Source organism: Pseudopipra pipra, chromosome 5 (genome assembly GCF_036250125.1).
Source record: "Pseudopipra pipra isolate bDixPip1 chromosome 5, bDixPip1.hap1, whole genome shotgun sequence".
NCBI lineage: Eukaryota > Metazoa > Chordata > Aves > Passeriformes > Pipridae > Pseudopipra > Pseudopipra pipra.
This window is the reverse complement of record NC_087553.1, coordinates 4,967,201-4,980,086: the sequence shown is the minus strand read 5'-3', so window position 1 is coordinate 4,980,086 and position 12,886 is coordinate 4,967,201. Positions and strand designations below refer to the sequence as shown.

Here is a 12,886-nt window from a genome sequence, read left to right as displayed (position 1 = left end):
GAATTTGTTACTGTAAATACTGGTTAGTGCCAGGCAGGTAAAGTAACATTACTGAAAACTACACTAAAAAAATAAAAAAAAAAATCAAACAGCACTATAGCAAAGACAAAATATACAAGCCCCTAACTTTTACATTTACTTTGCCTCAGAGGATCCCAATGCTGTGACTTAACAGCACTTTCCCAGTCGCATTCCCATCAAACATTAAACTGTTCATCTAAAAGCTGCAGTACAGATTTTTTTCCTTGCCCTAAGAAAGTTGTAAACTTTCTGACTCGTAAGTTTTATGAATCTACGATGTTTCCACTCTGTCTAAATGAGCTGCAGACCTCCACAGGCCATTACAATTCCCGCATTCCAACTCGGCTCTGCAGGGCCGTGTGCCATTTTCCATTACATAAGCTCAGGCTGGGGAGCCCAGTCGGAAGGGCTGCCATCCCATCCCGTTCCCATCCCCGCTCCTCAGCCGCCGGGAACCCTTCCACAGCATCCAAGGTTTCACAGTTCGGGAAAGCCAGTGGTGTTTTCATTCTGGTGACATTCAGAAAGCGGCCCCCTTATGCCAGGTGTTTTACAAGCACAGTAGCAAGGGAAGTTCTTTGCCTTGGAGGGTTTCTGCCTTTGCTAAGACAAGGTTAACAGGCAGGTTAAGCAAATAAGGTGGGGGAGGAGGAATGTGTGAGAATGGGGTCAAGCTTCCCCTCCCACCCAAGTGGCATATGCCAAGTGGCACAGGAAGTAAAAAGAGCATATTGGACACCCACACTTGCCCTTTCTGCTTTTAAAGAAAAAAAAACAAAAAACAAAACAACCCTGCACCATAATTTTAGTCAATTAAGTTTCACAAGCATCCAGAGGTATCCAAAACAAAAGCAAACTTAACAAGTTATTCTTGGGCTTGAGAAATGTTATGAGAGCTCTACTCTAGTCAAACCTTGCTCTCTCCCTCAAAAGACAGCAGGTGGATACACATATGAAAGTGTATCCCATTCTTCAAGTGCTTAAAACAATCATGGCACTAAACGAACACTGAAAACTGCATTTTAAGTACACAGGGTGGGAGAATATTCTCAGAGGACTGGCTGTAGCCAAGGGTACTAGTTTGTCTATGCTCTCATTAAAAATTGACTGAGAGGGAGACTTTTGAAGAGGGTGATTCAGAGCTAATCTCCTCTCTCACTCTTCCCCATCAACAATGGCTGTATTCCATGGGTTACGGGACCACTTGGGGAATACTGCGTTCCTTCAGCAAGATCTTTACCTCTTTCAATAGAGATTTGTTCTAATGGAATCAACCAGTCAGAATATCAGGAAAGCTGGCATCATTGTGCAACTACCTCTCCTCCTCTAAACACTGTCAGGATATTCAACGGCTCATTCTTGTTATAACTTATTTCAATTTACAGGTAACCTCATTATTTTAATGGATGGCCACCATTTGAATGTGTGCTCTTCTCCTCGGGGTACTCTGCAAAGACTTACGTGTGGGGAACACTCAGAACTTCAGTCAGTCAAAACCAAAAGTTATTAAGCTCCAAATCCAAACGTTAAAAGGTGTCAGGATGGAAGCCAGGAATGTGTCAGACAGCACAAAGCTCATGCTGTCTTTCAGTCCACACTGAACCTCATGGCACCCTCTTAACCGAAGTACGGGACCGCAGAAGTTGGGAATGAAGTTCAGTCTCGTAGCCCTGGTCACTTCAGGACATAGAAATGATCAGTTCTACCTACAAGAGAATATTCTTAAGATTTCCTACTCCTCTGCCACAAGGAATGGTTTTTCTGGGGACAAAGCAGGGAGAGAGCACTGGGCTTTTCTTATTCAGCTTTGCTTTAGGCAAGTGCAGACAGCACAATGGTAAATGTACCCTAGAGATACTAGCATTTTTATACTGAAATTTCTTTAAATGGGCTTCCAATTTCAGAGATTTCTAAAAAAAAAAACCAGGATAAAGAAGAGTTGCAAGAGAGTTCCTGACTTGCTTCCTTCTCCTTGTATCCTTCATGCAAGTCTTCCACTTTGTACACACACTCTGTTAGGCGAGGGACAGGTCAGGAGGAAACAATGATTTGGGAAGTTTCAGCAAAAGCATACCTTTTGCCATAGTCCCTGGGTAATAACTCACTATTTTGTTTCCAGGATCTATGTCCAACCTCACTGAACTCACTCTGTTTGCTCTTTCTGCTTAGGACTGTCCCCTGCACGTCACCATCATTTGTCACTGAATAGAAAAGTAATAATTTATCTATTTCTCCTTATTAAAGTAGCTTTCTGCTCTGCAGGAGTTTATCAGACAGCTCTCGTGAAAGGAGAATCCACTGAATCATATTATGGTTTTCATACTTTTCATAGGCAGAAGGGTAGGAAGAGATTACTAGGCAATTCCCCACCTGGGCCTTGATTCACATGGTGACAGGACTGACAGTCCAACCATGGTTTTGAGAGAGAGGCATACAGCTCAGTGATTCTGAAAGTCAGATGCAGGGCTTCATCCTGGGCACCTACAAAATCTGTAATTCTCCACTAGTAATTCTCTTAATTATACAGATAACCTGTGAAGTAAGTAGCATGGAGAATTTCATGGAACCCTTCTCAAGATAGCTGTCTTGTAACTGAAGGATAGCAGCTCCATCTCCAACCATGAAGCAAGTTTTCTACAGAGAGATTTAAGTATACACAGCCCTGATTACATCTAAATCAGGTGGATCCTATTTAATGAGAGGCATGGCTCCAACAGAGTACAGTCACATACAAATCTACACCTCAGCGTACAGGCACTGGAGAGGAGGGGTATAAAACTGTAAAGGCAATTTTAGAAGCTCACAAAAGGCTTCCAGTAACTTTAACTGTCCTTCTGCCCATACACTTTATAATCTGGTACATTAGGGAAGTTTTTCATATTAGTTGTTCTCAGTGGTATTGGGTACTGTGGTACCTCTAAATGGCAATTTAGTGACTGACAGAAAAATAAGTCCTTCGTTGTTCCTCAGCAAAATACGCTCTGGTCTTGCAGCACTGAAAAATTCTTAGAGAATTCAATAAAACTGTTTCTATGATCCTGCATTACAATACTTTGAAGTTTAGCTAGTCCTTCCTGGACATTTACCATTGCTCTACATCCACCTGAGTACAGTAATTCTTGCCTTTGGTTTCAGTTCAGAGCCAGTACAGTGTTCCAGTGTTAGGCTATCACAATTTTTAATGACAGTTTGTAAATACAGAAAAGTAGGCATTTCTGGTTTTTTTTCAGAAAGCCTTCCATACAAAAAAAAAGTTAAAAAAAATTAACACAAAATAAAAAGCTGTGTTTCATCTTGTTCACCAGCAACATTTGAAAGGTAACCATCACGAAGACATCAGTGTTAGCATGAGTAGGACTAAGACAGATTAAAAGCAGGGAAGAGCAAGTTTTTAAGGAAAGTAGAATGTGAATGATTTCCACTTCCATAGTGGAACAAAATTTAAGCAAGACTCTTGATGTTTACTGCCTTAACAATGATCATTCAAGCAAGAATCAGTAGTCTCTCAACTGTTTCTGCAGAGTAAGCAGAAAAATCATAATTAGCTAGGAAAAAGACTCCATGCAAGTAAATCCAATTCTTAACGTATGGAAAGAGAAGGAATCAAGTGACATCCCCGTGTTTAAATCTTATTTAACTCAGATGAGTAGATGTCATGATGGGAGTGGGACTGAGCTTTCAGTACCCACATTTCACTATTTTGAGTATTGTTAAAATTAAGAACCAAAACGGATATTTAAATTCCTGAAAACATTCCCCAGACTATAAATATTTTTATGAGGTTATACCAAGAGCTTAAACTAGTTGGTAAGGGTTCCTCTGAGGTCTTTACAACATTTACTTCAGTGAAAAGCAGTCTCCAGGGTAGAACATACCTATATGCCCAATCTAAATAAAAAAACACCTCACCAATTGCTCAGTAATAGGGGGTGGCAAGAAGAACAGATGCAGGAATTTCAGATATTTGTTAACTGCTCCTCATTCTATCCCAACAAAAAATATTTTCCTACCCTAAAATGTTTATTTAAGGTCGCCATTTTAAATAAATCAGATTTAGTGGCATAGGGAAAACTCAAGTCCAAAGGTTTACCTTTTTACATAGTGCACTGACCTCTGCTCTCATTATGGGCCATAAACATTTATGTGAGTTCATCATCAACTTGCTAAGACAACATATTTTATCTAGTTTCCTAGAGCCACATATCAATAAACTAAGGAACTTTCCATAGACTGAATCTAGCTCATTCGCCTTCACCCCACGTCCCAAAAGGTTTCTTGTGTTTCATGTATTAAGTAGCCAGATTTTTAATAGATGTAAAAAATAAGCACCTGAAATAAGCACTTACCTGTAATAGATCAATAGTAAATAACTTCCTTACATTTCCCTTTTGCTCTTATACTCCTCTACCACTAGTTTTAAAGCCAGCAGTTGTTTCTACATTCAAAAAAGCCCCATCCTAGCTATGTAAACAAAGATGAAATTCTCAAACCTAATCTTTGCCAAGAGAAAACCATTTGACCTGCTAAAATACAAATCCTGCTTTTTATAAGGATACATTAGATTCCCTTTTTCTCTCAAACAATCAAACTAATCCCTACTAGGTGTATGTGGCTAAGTTCACCTCAGCTAATGTGCACTACTGTCTTGCTTGTGGTTTAAGAAGCATTTTCATCTTGAACAGACAACTACCATGTGCTGGTAATGAAAACAGGTCAATTTCTCATAGTATCATTATGATACATGCAACTGGTGTTTGCCCAGACCATGCACTGGGGAGGTGGAGAACACTCCTTTCCTCGTCCTGTCCACTCCTACAAGAGCCACAAGCAAGTCTGAGAGCAGAGACACAACGAGTACTTCCTTCAGGGAGTCCAGCAGAGGAAAAAGAAGAGCAAAGCCTTGTCTCATGCAAGGGAGGGACAGTATAAGGAAGGGAAGTTTCACGATATTCTCCTCTGTTTGGCCTTGCTAAGGATGTCTCCCAACTCCTCCTGCCACAAGGTCTAATTCTCAGTTATTAGACAGCTGTTTCTCTTTCTATCATGGAAATTAGGTTGTGAATTGTTTGATTGCGGTATGAAGCTGTAAATTGCTTCTGGTTATTAAAAAAACCCACAGGACAAATGAGCAGAGTTGTGTATTCAAACAATAAAAGGATTTCTTAAGAGATGAACTGCTTCTTGACTGGGTTGATTTTTTAAATAACAGTTTTCAATTTAAGGGAGTATCAACCACTTAATTCAGCACTCTTACATTAAGCATTTACTGTGCCTAGACACCACACGATTATTTGGTGGCTCATATGAAAGAAGAGTTATTTAATTTAATGCTGTAGTCCACCACCCACGGATGTAATTCTTACCTAGTCAGCAAATTGAACAGAAGCACCAAACCTAGCCAATGCAAACCCCTACTTACTTTGCTGTAAGCACAGCCTCACATGAGTACCAAACGCACCTGCCCAAGTGCAGAAATTATTCATGTTCTCTGTAATCACTTAAAAAAAAAAATGGGAAAAGTTCTCTCAGTACCACAAGCTCTCCCCTATCACTTTCATCTGAAGTGATGACTACAAACTGCAGTGAAATCCTCTTGCTAAGAGGAAGCATCTCTCTGGAGTTATTTCCCTTTCTCTCATAATTATTCAGTCCCTGACTGTAGTTTTACCATTTCTCGGAGACTAGGTATGCACTTCATTAGATCACTGGTCAAGTCACTGCAATGGATTTCCTACTTATACACATCATTCCCCACTTCCTTCAGCTTTGGATCTACCTCATGCCCCTCCCTTGTTCCTTCTTGTGAACACTTGGTCTACTGTTCCATGATAGAAATAATGACACAAGCACACGTTAAGACCAACAATCTGGTATTATAAGGAGCTGAATTTCTATAGATGCTTTGACCTGGGATTTAAAAGACAAAAAGAAAAAAGGACAGTGAGGGAGAAGACCTAAATGAAGTGCTACTACTTCAGGAGCTGAAGTTTAAAAAGTCACACAAACTAATCTCCATAACTCTGGGAGATCATTTCCCTTATTCTTATTGTAGTACCAATTCAGTAAGGAAGAAGTTTTCTTCCTAGCATGTACAATACTTAAAAAACCAGGGAAGCACATTACTTCTACTATTTTTTGACCCTAAAGTAGCAGATATATGCATCTAAAACCCCCTACACTGATCCATTTCCACTTACATAGACTAATGGTGTAATATATCCCCTGTAAGATGCAATTTCTAAGCACTATATGTATTATGAGTGTCACTACATGCATAAAGAACTACAGAAAAGTCTATGCTATAACTGAGGTTTATATCAGCACTTGCAAAACTGTACACATCTGCTATACCAACAGCTTTTTCTTTCTTCTCCTTACACAAGTGTGTCAGAGGTTTCTTTTGGTACATCTTACCTGAAAGCAGATACACAGAGCTGAAATTCTTTTCCAGTTTGCCCAGGAGCACAGTAAGAAAGCAGTCAGATGAGAGAGAGGTCACATCTTTAGAGCTTTGGTCATACACCACCACTTCCTGCTTGTAATCAATTTCAATCTGAAACACAAGTAACTCAAGAGTAAAAAGGGAGGAAGATGATTCAAAGCCCCACATTATCACCTCCAGCAGGGTTCCCATGTATTTGCTATGCAGTAGTTCAGATATACAGATTTCTTATGCAGCTGTATGTGAATCGGTTTTATTTTATACTTCATATGCCTATGAGATTCAATTCCTTGGAGAGTTTGTAAATTGATTATTTGCTGCAAGTTGAAGCACGGTCCACAAATTTCTATCATTAGCTAATTTTATGTCACTTGTAAAATGCTCTACCTTTAGCTAGGTTGGTTGATTTGTTTAAAAGCTAAGCTTTTTAGAAGGCCCTACCTCAGTTTCTGCTACTGGGGGTTTTGTACATAAAAAGTAAAGAGACCTTAAACTGCCTCTAAGCCACACAAATTTTGGTTACCTATACAGCTTTATGTATAAAAAAACCCCAAACCAACATCATCATCATCATCATCTTCATGTTTAACATGTCAAAGCAAGAACGTAGCAGATTATTTTTGTATCCAAAGCGCATGAAACAAATACCAATGGATAAGGAAAAAAACCCAAATCCCCCCCATGCATTAATTTGAAACAGCTTAGCTATTTTCTTTTCACTGATAACACTATTTGGAAAAAAACACATCCCACTCCCCAAAAAACAAATCAAACCACTAAAACCTATCAAATTGCTCCCATGAAAAGCATTTTTAACAGCAAGTAGAAGTCAGGACTGACAGAGATGCAGTTTCTTTGCAAACCATATGACCACTTGCTAAGCAATCCCCACCACAACAGATCCCAAAGAATCCTTCAAAGTTTAGGAGGAGAATGTTTTCTGCCTTAATTACATCCATTTGAGGGACTGGGCTTTAAAAGACACGTAAGAACCCTGAGAACATTCTTTCTGAGTTTTTCTAAAACCCTCCCCATTACTGTGTCACTTAGGCTACGAAGAATCCCAACAATAAACGTAATAGTAACCAATGCCCTTTTCGGTTACATAGGATCTCAGCTAAACTCAGTCCCTTAGTCTTGTTTGGTTTTTGTTTTGTTCTGTCTGTTTGTTTTTTGTTGTTGGATTTTTGTTTGTTTTGGTTTGGGTTTTGTTTTTTTTGTTGTTGGTGGTGGTGTTTTTTTTTTTAAATGAAATACCTAAGTAAAAATTATTACAAGTTCCTTTCCAGCCACTCCTTTAAACAAATATAAGGAAAAAGAGGAAGATGACTCCTACCTTGTGTTTTGCTGAATGTTGAATGAGCTCCGTAATCAAAACTTTGTCCTGCTGCAGCCTCCGCTTCATAAGCTTGGAACAGTTGATGTTGATGGCATCCAAGATGTGGGACGTATTGTATTCCACAAAGGGGCGGCTATCAATCAGCAGCAACTTTTCTGTACCACTCTCCAGCAAAGCCACCAACTTCTCAGTGACAATGAGTTGAGTCCTGATCATCTCATCGGCCATGACAACAATAAGGCCTCTTTCACCACCTCCCTCTCTAATTTGCTGCTATGATGTAATAGCTGTGTGCTCAAAGGCTTAGCCACACCATTGTACTAGAAATGTATGAGGTCATGCTGGTAGTGACTGGCAAAAGAAAAGTTAAATCCATTTTCGGAGAGAGCTCTTCAACTGAATGTCTTCTCCTGCTTCCAGCTGATGTGCCGTTATGAAGCAGCCCCTCACATCTGATTCATCAGGACATGACTATGGAGCAGCCATTCCACAATTCAGACAAAAGACGCTTTCTGCCTACTGCTGCAATACATCATTCTTTACCTTTGCTCCCACCCATCAGCTCTGCACCGGACTAAAAGCCTGTAAGAGGGGGAAGATGAAAAAAAACAAAAACCATTCAACTGAGGTTCACTGTACCGTGGGCCATGCCATTATAATAAATACATTCCTGAGGACTTCTCCTCTCTGCTGTATATGCTGAACACCTAGAGAGAGAATTGGCAACTACAGTCTCTGAATCTATTCCAATAATCTTGCCTAGACAATTATCTTGTATTTCAGGCAACATACCCTGCCTTAATTGCAGACTTTTGTTGCCACTAGCTCTGCTTCTTCATAAGACTGTTAGAACGTAATTAAGAGATACAACAGCAAAACTGTTTAAACGCATTTCAACACTCCACCACTTAGTAAAAAGTTGTAAAATTAGTTATTTAAACATTTTAAACATTAAACATTTTTAAGTTTAATGCCTTGGAAAGTATTTTAGAAACCAGCACTGCAAGCTGGGGAACTGAAACTGTACCTCTGTTAAGAACACTCTTAAAGTCATACTAGAAGAACAAGATGCTACATCAGACACAAGTGTTTTATTTGAATTTATCACCACACATGGTACAGAGGTCTCACGCTACTCAAAGGTAAAGCAGTGAGCATCCTTCTGAAAGTGAGCCCTTTCAGGAGCTGGTGTGACAGTTATATAAGGTGTGCTACACTTTTAGCACATGTGCTGAATAATATCTGAAACAAACTATACTTCTGTAAAATTAGATCCCGAAAGCATCTGAACAACATCAGCTGAAACAGCAGCGGCAGCAGCAGAGCAGTAAAACCACCTGACCTGTCTGACCACCTCTTCGAATTACTGCCTCACAGCTGCCCTTAGGCTCTTCAGAGTCTCCCAAAATACACTCTGACAGAACAACTCCTTGTAGGAACACTCCTCAGAAAGGAACCACCATGGGGCTTCATCCATAAGGGATTTAAACTTACAATTTACTTATAGTGTTGACTTGCTGTTTATGTTTGAAATGTTTGTTATTTATCTTAATTGCAAGAGAAGTAATGAATTCAAAGTGATTTATAGATAGACTATTAAAAGTCCTGTTACACCAACAGATCAGTTGTGCTCAGCAATGGGAAATCCCGGGTCAGGAGATGTTTTACGCATTAAATATATTACACAAATCTACATATACAAAATCTTAAGCAAATTAAATTCTGAAAAAAGTACAAACTCCACTTTAACAACCCAAAAAAGGAAACTGAAAGCTTTTTCATGAGTTTCATGTGGCAATATAAGAAAAACACCAGGTTTCACATAAACAGACATGAGGTTGACAACATGTGATTTTCCATTTGTTCTGACTCTAGTGCTATTGAAACAGTGCTTTTAAGCTTGTCCAGATAAAAGGAAGCACATAGTGCATAGTCCTTCTCATAGCACATATGTGAAATGCATATTACTCTCAACTATAAAAAAAAATTGGAAAAAAAACTTTACCAAGCCTTAACTAAATGTACTAAATAAACCCCCTATCTTTGCAACCTGGTTGGCAAGTCTGCTCCCCCTCAAAGAGCAGTCATTATATACTGGCCTCAGGAAGGTATCAAAAGACTATGCCATTTTGCAAGGGGGAAAAAAAGGAAACTTGATAGTTGTGTTCATTCTTTTTTCAGAAGGAAAACAGTGCTCTGTATTTTTTAAAATTTCTCTTTAACATGTCCTGTCACAAGTTTTGATTCTCTTTGAATCATATCAAAGGTTGCCAGACACCAAACCCACTGAACTCAATGAAAACTTTTCCACTGGCTCTAGTGGTAACTGGCTCTGGCTCCTTTTTAAGCTAGACAGTTTGTTCGTGAACTAGACAGTTTGTTTTGATGGATAAATTGCTGACTTAAAAGTCCAAGTAATAACAGGAAAATGAAGCAGCTGAGAAATTACAGAACTCTAAAACACATGCTGTTAAAAATACTTAATCTTTAATTTGCAACTTTCAGTTTAGGAATACTCATCTTCTAAATGCTTACTGCTTGCTGTCTCAGCCTTCACTTTCATGCAACAGAAGTTTGTTTCAGAAGACCCTTGAAAAGAATTCAAACCAGTCATAAATGGTGACTGGGTAAAGAGCATGTAAAGAACATAAGGCAAGTGGGCTACCAGTGAAGAATCTTTTTAAATAACCATATTACCTTCATGCAATAAGTACCTTGAAAGCATGGCTTGAAAGCAATAAACTTAACCATGTCACCTCAAGTTATTGCAATTGAAATCCTATTTCTACAGGAACATCTCCCATTGGGCAGGGGAGAAACAACATTTTTATCAAGTACAGGTTTTTCTTTTAATTCTCTCCATTTTTTGGAGCTATCGGAGTTTGGGATTCTTCCTTGGGACCTATCTAAACAAGAGAAACTGGCAGCTCCCTGCTTTAGCTAAATACTTGAGCTCTCCTCCCCGTCCTGTTGACTGCTCTAATCATTTAGATGCTATGAGGTGTTGAAACATCTGTTTAATTTCTAATGTGTTTGTAAAAGGATAAAATTCAATTTCTTGACTGTTGTCTTTCTGCTGTGCTACTTGTGACTTACATCTCAGTGGTATGATTGACACCATAGTGTCTCATCAAATGATGTAATATAACACATTGCCCTAAGTAGGCCATTGCTGATCTTCAAGCTAGGAAACCATCCTAGCCACAGGGTGTTCTACACTGAAATCAGGACTATGGAAAAGTGATCCGTAATCAAACTACGAGAATACCCCATGAAGTCACTCACGTGCACACAGATAACACTGCATGGCTGCTTCCTCCTTGCAGAGGGGTTGCAACATGTGGCACTGCTTGTTACCTCATTTAACTCACAGTAAAACTAAAAAGATCTGTTCAACACTTGCCTGGTGTCTTTACAGTTTCTCCATATTGTTTAAAGAACCAACCCACCAAAACCCCTACTATCTTCTACACCAACAACAGTGGATCTCTAATGTGTATGTGTAATGCTGCCACATTACTACAGGATCTCTCTTGCCTCAGGGATTCTTGTCCCCATCCCAAGTGGCTCAGATGGAGCGAAGTAAGCAATCACATAACTGGAAACGTGGCACTTGTGTTTTGTGTTTGATTTTTCAGTCACAGTAACTCACGTTTTGTATGCACTCCTAATTTCCACTGCTACTACTTTGACTCCAAGCAATTCCTTTAATCACAACAGGACACTTGTTTAAGTTATCTCAAGTTTTGGTTTATACAGAATCATAGAATTACTTAGGTTGAAAAAGACCTCTAAGATTGAGTCCAACTGTTAAATTAACATTGCCAAGTGCACCACTAAACCACATCCCTAAACTCAACATCTACATGTCTTTTAAATACCTCCAGGGATGAGAGGCAGATGTAGCAAGAATACATTTTAAAAACTCTCAGATTGAGAGTCTCTAATTCTACCTCAGTTAAGGAACTAGCAAAGAGCTTCTGGAAGCTTTTTTATAATCTCTGAAATACTTCTACCTCACATAAGAAGATAACCTTGAAGTGGAACCTTGGTGTCATACATGCTCAGCCATGTCGCTTACGCCTGCTTTGTCAGGTGCCTACAATGCTCCCACATACATCATTGCTGCATGGCAAAACACCAACAAAATAACTTTACAGCATCTGAATATTAGAAGGTTCTGATGGGCAGTTTTTACAAACTGAGCTGAGACACCTGAAGGAGTTGTTTGGTTTTTTTTTTAAACTGTGTATTTTTCTACTTTCTACAGGCAAACACATGTACACATGAGAAAAACACTATCCTTTTCTACAGTTCCTTTCTTGTTTCTTAGGATGGGCATCAGCATAAAAAAAAAACCAAAAAGCTGAATGAAAACACACATGTAGGACACCCTAAACTGCAGAGGATGTGCTACTGCTGGCACATCAGCTGTTTTCAAAAGAATATTTGGCATCAGTGTTACTGAACTGGAAGCTGCCAGTGGTTCAATAGCTGGTGCCAATACCATCAGCACCAGTCCCTATGAGCACAGCCACATGTGATACTCGACAAACTGGCCTACACAAACTCTGCATTAGAGAGGAACTCCAGATCTAGGGATCACAGGGTGAATTCCTACTCTTGCAAGAAGCTTTTTACCCCCCAACATCTATGACAGGCACAGCATTCCCTCACCAGCTTCAAAAAGATTGAAATAAATGCTGTTCTGGACATATACTTGTACCCTATGCTACTGGAGACTAAGTGACAATTGAGAGAGGTCCGGCCCTTACTCCAGATGCCACTCATCAGTAGCAAGAAACACAGAGTGTCTATGAAGTACAAGGAACTAAGATTTTTAAGTGAAAGGGAGGAATGGCTATTCTTCTGAATTCAGCAAGCCAATAAATTCCAGAGATCAATAACTGCATAATAAGGTGTAAAGTCCGTGGGGGGGGGGGGAATCTAAGTGAAGTTACAGGAAGCCTACAAGCAGCCTACATCTGCCACTGTGCAGATCACACAGGAGTGAGATAACAAACGCTTGTGAATTAAAAGAGCTCTTCACAAGGGCTCATGTTGAGGGGAATGAGGGGGTCTTT

The 12,886-nt window shown here is 39.5% G+C and overlaps 1 protein-coding gene across 9 annotated transcripts in view; it reads right to left on the bottom strand.

Moving 5' to 3' along the window:
• Window positions 1-12,886, bottom strand: part of DUSP16 (dual specificity phosphatase 16) — a 62,470-nt gene that overhangs the window by 20,360 nt on the left and 29,224 nt on the right. For all 9 annotated transcript variants that reach the window (XM_064654249.1, XM_064654242.1, XM_064654244.1 and 6 more), the window contains 2 exons: window positions 7,800-8,384; window positions 6,436-6,574 (listed from right to left, as the gene is read on the bottom strand). In XM_064654249.1, coding sequence (XP_064510319.1) covers window positions 6,436-6,574; window positions 7,800-8,030 — 370 coding nt within the window. In that variant the 5' untranslated portion in view covers window positions 8,031-8,384. The remainder of the gene's footprint in view (window positions 1-6,435; window positions 6,575-7,799; window positions 8,385-12,886) is intronic.